The 9,412-nt window shown below is 32.3% G+C and overlaps 1 protein-coding gene across 1 annotated transcript; it reads right to left on the bottom strand.

Annotated features, from left to right (window-relative positions):
* Positions 1 to 434: 434 nt before the first annotated feature.
* On the bottom strand, positions 435 to 9,412 carry Smp_023240 (gliacolin-related). Its single transcript, XM_018795893.1, is given in 3 exon segments — positions 435 to 765; positions 770 to 795; positions 9,117 to 9,412. Coding segments are annotated over 3 exon segments (468 nt in total). The 5' UTR covers positions 9,382 to 9,412; the 3' UTR covers positions 435 to 588.

The following is a 9,412-nucleotide window of genomic DNA, read 5'->3' as shown; positions in this document are numbered from 1 at the left end:
TTGGATACAAATTGGCACTACTTTTAAATTTTGTCCAAAATATCTAAAGTCGCTATCTTTACACTGATTGACTTCTCGTTATAGTGTAGTTTTCCTGTGGATTTTATTTACCCCTGAAAAATAGGTATATGAACTTCAAATATTTTGAGTACTCTGCTTTCTACTCTAATAGTTGCAAAAGTTTTTGAGTGAAATTATAGATCTCTCGGTTATCTAACTGAAGATGTTACACAGCTGCTTAAATGATTTTATATTCGACTGATACAAAACATAAAAATACTAGACTTATTTCTATTCAATGTATTCATAAGACTCACATCTTTGTAGTATTATCGCTTGATTATTCTGTTTAATGCTTTAATGACTTGTCTGTCGATTAATGTACTCATTTTATTTGTTATCAAAAAAATGAGTCCAATAAAAGTATAGTTATTATGTAGTAACAAAAATTTATTACATAAGTATGTAATAAAAGATTGTAGATCATACTACTGATTAATTATTTGAATAGTTAACGTTTAACTAAACAGAAGTTATACATAGAAGAAAAGAAAGATTGTCATATTGGGTTCAACATTTTTGTCACGATTATATGTCATGAGGATAAAGAAGATAACCAGATAGGCTGCTATACATATGTCCATGTAAACGATAAGCTTCATCTCTACATTCCAACCATATTTGATCATTTTTATTTAATTGAATAATAGCTTGATTAGTTACAGTTGCCCAAAACGTACTTTCACACCATGAAAGTAACACAACTTTACCATTTTGCAGTAATCGTACACCTGCCTGAATATATTAAAAAAAGTTTATTTGAAGACAGACAAGAGTTACATATGATAAATAGTAATTAAACTGGGTTATAAATGATAGATAACTAGTATATTGTTAAAATTTCTGAACTTTAAAAATTATATATTCCAAAGATTTGTTACTCAACGTTTATAGAATATTTCAATTATCCTCTCTATAGAAACCGCAATAGCCTTCACCGAATTACTCGAAATCGTACTAGCCCTCTTTTCTGAACATAAAAGCCGAAAGAGGAATCCAGATTTTAGAAAATCAATCATTTATAAATGTAAGACTAATTACTTTAAAATCTAATTTTATGTGATGAACTTCATGTAATATAACCAGTTAGTCATGTTTTCAGTCTTCTTTAGCCTTATGTATATGTATGATTTGCTTCGCCGCAAATCTACAGATTTTGTGATGTGAATATTGAACTTTCAACTGTTTAAACACGGTTCGGGGTTCCGCTCTACGTACTTCGATGTAGGCTATCTTAACGTATTTCTGAAACTCGAAAATCATTTGTTCCCGAACCTTGGGTGCCAAAATGTTGTGGATCGCTGATTTGCACATAAAATATCACTTTGAAACCCAGATAAATTGATATCCAAATAGTAATTTGCTAAGTACGGAGAATTAATTATGGTCTGAAACACATGACAGTAACTCTTCTAGCTGCTTCATTAAATGGCATGTAACCTGATCTCCGAGCTATCACCAATTTTCTAGTTATTACGAACACTTGACGATTGGCAGTACGTTCAAAGTCTAGTTTATTCTATCAGTGAATTGCGATATACAGAATGAACTGAGATTATGTGATATCTTAGCTTCTTTCAGCCATCTGAATCCCGTTTCTATTTAGCTGCAATTTGGTGACCTTTCGGTGATTACTGAATTCGTTATTTCTTAACTGATGACTACAGGCGAAAAAGCTGATAAATAAACTATCAATATGAAAATAAAATCGTGTTATGAGTCTCAATTTTATGCTTGTAGTACGTCTGAATTTCGGGGCGATAGCTATTTTGTTATGAGGTTGCTAATGTTTAATTCAAGTTGATTTATTTTAAGAATTGATACCGATCGAGAAACCATTGAAATTTAGAAGCTTAGTTACAGATTTCATAATTATATAGTGTAAGAAACCACATGCAAAAGGTCTATATAGACTACGGAACTGGTGAATACTTCATAAATCCCAAAGTTTGTTGGAGTGGTGATAATAGACGATACTTTACGAGAGGATTTCGGAGAAAGTAGTCATGTAGGTGATAAGTTTTATGATATTTTGATATAGTACTTTAAGAGCATATGTTGTGTAAATTCTACTATGTACTGCTCGTTAATGTTGATTGGAAAGCACTACGTATTACAATTGAATTATTTATCTCAACAATATGAGTCGTAATCTTGATTTCTTCACCAAAAATAACCCAATATCCACGACAACTGAATGATCTATCAATCTTAGACGGAAATTAGTGAAACATAATCGAATTCATTTAATGCATAAGCGGTGAATGTTAACTCTTGTTTGTGGTATTTGACACTAAAGGTGTGTTCATTAGTATCTTCGAGTGATTGTGTGGATTAGTGATAACAGTCATGTTCAATAATAAAGTGTCGTGTGCTTCTAGATTAGTGCAACTACTAAGAAAGAATGTGTATATTTTTTTAATCGATATTTTGTTCTGTGTATCAGTATATCCAGATTTTAACTGGTCCTTATATTGTGGAAGTATTACTACTCCAATAACTGATCACTCACACTTACTAAGGTAATTATAGCACTAAACAGTATTAAGTTATGTGAATTATGCAAAGCACTCATCGAAATTTTGATAAAAACCTAACTTCAAATTTATAACTTATTTCTTGACCAATAACATGAACTTAAGTCGTTTTGATTGAGTTAAATACACATGAACTCCTGGCAAATTTACATCGTTTATTGACCTTAAAAAAAATAGGTTTTAAGCAACTGAAGATAACTCTGCTATGATCTCTGTTCTTCCTTTATTCAAAGTGAAATGCTTGAAATTGAGTATTTCATTCATAATTCGAAGATGAAAACTATGGAGTTTATCTTGCATTCCTAATTTCACCATTACAATAAAACAGTCGACTATTAGAATATATGTACAGGTTAAAGTAAATCATAAATGTCTTATTACTGTTCAAATAGCCGGATTATTCGAATGTTTTTTATTCTGGTTGAAAGATTTAGAAACTGTTTCGATACTGCACGTACCATGTCTAAAATATTTAGTAACTATCACCATTTATTTATCATTGAAATAGGTTTATTTTTTGAAAAAAACTGCTACCATAGTTTATTGATGTGGTTCTTTAATTGAATTAGGTAATCTACTGTAATTAGCACCTTATTTAGTTGGATTTTGTTCATCTGAAACTGCTAACACATCCCACTTAGATTAGTGAAAAAAATAATTTAGTTTATACGAAGCTTAAAACTTATAAGAGTTTTTGTATCGCTAATGAAAAACATCCTCAGAATTAGCTTATCTTCGCAAACCCCCATACCAAACAACAATTGTGTCCCCTCTAATTAGTTACGTGCAAGAAGATTTCTTAAGTCATAATAACAAGTTTTTGATTAGTGGAGTTCAAGAATATAAACAGTGAGGTAATAACCAAATCATGTCATGACCTCACTGTCACAAGTTAAGAACATAGTCACTAAATCAGTCATCTCAGTCAGTCACAACGTAGAACTGCGTACGTACGTACATCAGTTCGAGTTGCCATACCACATTAGCACAGAGATGCAGTTGTCGATTCAAATCAGTTATCTGCAGATAATTCGCTCTCCGCGTAACATGGAGATATCAACTTCGATCCAGTCTGGATTTATCAGTTTAAGCTAAAGATAGATCTCAAATCAGAACCAAAACAGCTATCCATTTTTACTAATTTTTTTAAAAAGTTCTCCAGTTGATATTGTTCCTTATTGAAATCTATCTTCAATATTTCATCATATTAACCACATAGTCTGCCTAGTAGATTATCTTATTGTTTTAACTTGACAATAAGAATAAATATATTAATTATACCCTGATTTTGATTATTTGTACATCAATTCCTTTCGTATAACTTTGTTCGTTTCAAAAAGAAGGGGGAAGTTGACAATTATAAATATTAAAAAAATAAGTCAGAGAAGTGAATTTTATCCGAAAAATTTATCTCATACAATGAAATTAAGTTTATTTCCAATGAAAATAGTAAATATGTATATGTGTATGTGTGTGCATTTATCTTCTGCTCTTTTCAACTTAGAATTTGATAGTTTCTAACACGAAACAAAAGCATTAGTCAAAATTTGTCATTTTTTATTGTTTATCTCATAGTGGTAAATCATACATAACATTTAAATATATATATATATATATATATATATATTGTGTGTACATTTTGCATGTATGTAAATGTATACAAATGCATTTCTATACTATAGAAGTAAGAAATACAATTCTGTTTTACTAGAACATTTATTTAACCTATAAATATTGTTATTGATAAGATCAGTGATTGTACAACAAATAGTCAACCAATCTAGTTATGCGCATATTGATAGGGATGAATAAACAAGTTTTTATTTGTAAACCTTTTTTTTAGACTGAGACAGAAAAAAAAGATGATTTTCTTAAGCTTTACAGTTTATCTCGAAGGAGAATCTTTTATTCAATATTATTATTATTATTATTATCTCTACACTTTATAACCATGTACTTGTGTCAAATTTAATGTTCAACCGGGAATGATTATGTTTTCTTCGCGTGATTAACTTTCTTTTTCGTCTCTTTTTTTTTCTTCAATAATACTTAAAAGTTTGTTTTAAATCAAAAAAGACAAAGTTTTACAGATGTGAAAAAAAAGTTCAATATAAAAACTAAATATTTCCGTTCTGTGGAAAAAATGACAAAAGAAATAAAGATTTTTGGTAAATTTCAGTTGAAAAAAATGAGACCGGTTTTGATATGATATCATTTGATAGTACAATACTTACAACTTATGTTGATATAGACCTTAGGAACATAGTAAAGAGTAAGCAGTCAATTTAAATCACTTAACAATTACATTGTTGCTTCCACGTTTTCTACGGTGGTCTAGCTTCAATTGACTCATGATTTCAACTATACGTAAAAATTACTTAAAATCTCCACAGAAAACCCCCTTATCATATGCTCACTAGTGACTGGCTTCATGAGGTATTTCCTACAGTTCTAATGAGAAGCAGTAACCAGTGGAGTTCAACAAGATCTGTTGGAAGATATCAACTTATTGAAGACATTGCTGAAATGGTTGCTCAAATTCGTGGATTAGTTGAAGTTAGACATTAACACAGTTGGATGTGTCGGCTCAGTGGTCTATCGATATAGTGCTCTGGTGCGAGACTGGTAGGTCCTGAGTTCGAATCTTGCGAGGCGGGATCGTGGACGCACACTGCTAAGGAGTCCCACAATAGGACGAAACGGCTGTTCAGTGCTTCCAGGTTTTCCATGGTGGTCTAGCTTGAATTGACTCATGATCTCAACTATATATAAAAAATTATTTTCATTATTTTTAGAAAAATTACCCAATTTCAACTACTGGTTTATAGTAACAATATTGATGCTTATTCATCTAAATTGATTGCTATAATTTAGCAAGATAATGTTTAATTATTTACAAACTAAATTTTGTACAAAAGATCTTGAAGGAACCAAGAATTAAATACATATATTTGTGTGGAATAACTAACTATGCAATTTCAACAATATACTAGCCTAGTTTGCATTAATAAATTTCGAGTCACTAAGGTAACAACGAGTTATGAAATATACATATAAATAAGAGGCTTCATTTAAGCTAATTAACATTTTTGTCTATTGTACTTTTAAACTAATAATTAACTTTATAGTCGTTAATGAAAACTAAATAACAACCAATCAAATTTCAAGACAGAATTCATTAAATATTTCTACAATCAAGTTTATTTAGTAGATAATGAAGTCAATATTTTATTCTATGATTCCCATTAACTCTATCTTTGTAGTTTAATTCTAGTAATTAAATTAGTGTTAAGAGTAGTCTTATAAAAGAAATAAAATATGTGAATACCTAGACCGATTTTTATATAATTATTGATTATGGTGTTAAATAATAGGAAACTGTTACGTCTTGTAAGTTGAGCGCTTTATTCAGATCCTAAGCTAGTTTCGTGACCCCCGAGCTAGAACTATACACCGACTTGAAGACCAGAGAAAAGGCACAAAGTGTGTGGGAAGCGCTTTACTACAGGGTTCCTTTATGTACAGAAAATATAGGGATTTTATAGTAATTTAAGAGTCCTTGAGTTTTTACTGAAAGTTCTAGAATACTGCTAAACATAGTAGCAGTGTATTAATCAGCCAATCAGGATCTCCACATGTGACTTTTCTATTTTCATTATTTTAGTAAAATAACTTCACATAACTTCTAATTAATCGCTGATTGGTTGAAATGCTCCTTGATGACCCACGAGCTTGTCATGTCGCTTGCGAGAAAATTGCAGCGTCATCCCAACAGAAACACTTGATAAGATCCTGTGATGCTCATTAATAACACTTGTCTATGACTTTAAGAAAACGTATACTTTTCAGCTGCCCTGACGTATATCGTTTATTGTGACGATTACTGATAATTTTTCTGATTTAATTCAGTTATTAAAATCAGTCAAATGCAATGTAGAGCCAGGCATTCGTGTACATTGGTTCAAGTTATCATGCTCGATTAGTACAGTAGGATGGAATAGGTAGGGAAAGTTCCAGAATAGTAAGGATCGTAACAGTACCAGTGGCGATAGAAAAGATTAAGTGTCGAGGATACAAATTAAGATGTACAAATTCATAACACAGAAATACAAAAGAAGTTATGGGGAATTTAGAATCTCAGAATTTGGGGGAAGACGCAGAATGGGTGCATCTGAGCCATTGCAAACGATTTTCAGCTGTGTCATTCAACGTCTGTAACCACTGGTTACTACAATCACGCGGATCGCAACCAGGAAGTCTACATCTGTTCCAATTGCATAGTTCACCTGTCAATGACTTTGTGGACAGATTATGAGTTTTGGTTTGACCTCCCATGGCTTTCTCCCATCCTACTCCTATACTACATAGCATCGCCCGTCAAGGTACGTGATGAATGGTATACGCAACATATATCCCAAACGCCTCAGTTGATCAAGGTTTGCTATCTCTTCGATCGACTTCCCACCCTTACCTAGTACCCTGTTCCTAGCCCAAACATTGCTTACCGGAAGATAACTATGATCAAGTACCAGTAACCTACGAATGTTCTCTACTCTTAATGGCCGTGTTTCAAATGGTTAAAGTAGAACGGAGCAAACTGATAAGTTTTCCTGCATTTGAAAGACGAATATTTTTCCAACACCACAAGTGACTAGAGTTGCCAAAACCCAATCAAGCCTTCTAAATCTGTGCTGAGATTTGATTGGACACCAGACCATCAGCACTGATGAGACTTCCAAGATGAGCAAAGTGGTCTGTGCGTTCAACTATTTCACTTCCTATCATTATTTCAGATGACGCAAGCTAATGCTGAAGTAACATCTTTCAATTAGATGTCATGAATTGCATCCTAAACATAATTGCATTGTTGCTTAAGGCGGTCAAAAGACTCTTCATTTTGTCAGTCTTCATGAAATAGAACTATGGGTCTGCAGTACGACTTCATCCTCAGACCTTGAGTTGCTGCCTTTAGTTTTACCGTTTTCCAGACGATGTGCCTGGGATTGCTGGACATAAAGGACCATGTATTTCGGCCAATACAGCTCGATTTAGTCATAACGATAGGTAAGCCTGACAACTATACCAAGGTAGCGGCTACGGTCGCGGATATATTCCAGTGGCTAACGATAAAGAATTTCTTGATAATGTGTGACACTGTACTGTTTTAAATTTATCTGTATCAAATAATGAAATAAGCCGATTGAGTCGTAAAAGAATTGTAGACAATTTAATGAAGAAAATGTTCCTTTCGACCTTGCGATTATTAAGGCTACAGCTGTCCATAAATCACTGATTTACATGTTCTTTAGACATTTCTTTTGTAGATAGTCTTGAACGATGATTTTGACAGTCGCACGTAATCAGAACTAACTATATGTTTGAGGAATGGGGTAGTGATTGACTTGAAGTCCCGTTTAAATATACACGCACTATCGTGCTAGAATAGTCTTTTGTCAAGTGAACGCTTTGTATGGCAAAACTTGTCTACACAAAAGCAGTTAAACTGATAAATACATATTAAGGTAGCCCAAGGTGATATTTTTTCCAATCCACACTTGATTTCTGTGTACAGAAGTCATGATCAATTCCATGTTACACTTCGACCCTAGCACTCTTTCTAACTTAATAAATCGTAAGTGCCATTCATTATATCAATCTGGGTTTCTATTTTTTGTAAAGAAGACACTTACCGTTTACATTTCTACACTGAATAGTTCCTATGACCTCTTAAGCTATAAAACAACCTACATTAAACATTTGAAACTTTGATAGATTTTTATTAGTTGATTAAATTATGCAACATCTCTTCATTTTCACAGACTTTTATGTTCCATACTTAAGAGTGTTTGAGCATTCTTGATAAATTTACTAAATAATAGAATACTTTTCTGTTTTACTGTAGATTGCGGCATGTAAAATTAAGTCACTCTGATTCATTACTGAGTGATAGCTAATATGATATCAGTTCAGTTCTCATTGATGGATGAAATTCACTAATTTTCGGTATAATCACTAGTTTAAGTTACTAAATATTGTATGTCTTCAACTAACACATATTGAAACGTTGTTTACAAACAATCGTTATTCATATTTTTATATTGTTTTTATCAGAATTCAGGCGTGATTTTTAAACTGGATCAATCTCCAGAAAAAGTGACTATAGTTTCTTCTGTGAAGCTCCAGACACTTATAAATATGAAGAAAACCGTCTAACATTATATTTTTGCAAGTTCATGTATAAAGACTGAAATTTCGGTTGTAAATCTATTAAATCATCACCAGGATAATCAGCGTTTAAAATTTATACTTTTTCTTAGATGCATGGTTTAAAAATTGGCTGGTAAAGGCGTCAAAGCAAGGAAAAGATAACTTTTTTTGAAGTGTCGGTTTTAAAAACATAGGAGATGCGACATATCTCAGTGTTTCCTATAATATTTGCTTTGAGATCTAGGCGTTCAAATTGCAGTTCACTTTCATGGATAATTTAATAGCACATCATTAAACGTTCTTTTAACTTACTTGTTTCTCCGCGAGGACCTGGTGGTCCAGGATTTCCTTGTTCCCCTGTTGGTCCAGCTGGCCCTCGAGCTGATCGAACAGGTATGCGTACACGACCATATCCAGATGAACTAGCTCCGATACATTCTAGTTGTAATTGGCACGTAGATGAACTTTGAGAAATGTTTTTTTGAATATGTGTTGTATTACAAGGTAGTAATAATAATGATAATAACAGAGGGGCTACAAAAATTACGTTTAAATTTAACTTCTTAGTTTTGTTCATTTTTTCAGTGAATTTATGAAACTTTTAAAAT

The sequence above is a fragment of the Schistosoma mansoni genome, chromosome 2 (assembly GCF_000237925.1).
Source record: "Schistosoma mansoni strain Puerto Rico chromosome 2, complete genome".
NCBI classification, from domain to species: Eukaryota; Metazoa; Platyhelminthes; class Trematoda; order Strigeidida; family Schistosomatidae; genus Schistosoma; species Schistosoma mansoni.
Note: the sequence above shows the minus strand (reverse complement) of the source record. Positions and strands in the feature narration are given on the sequence as shown.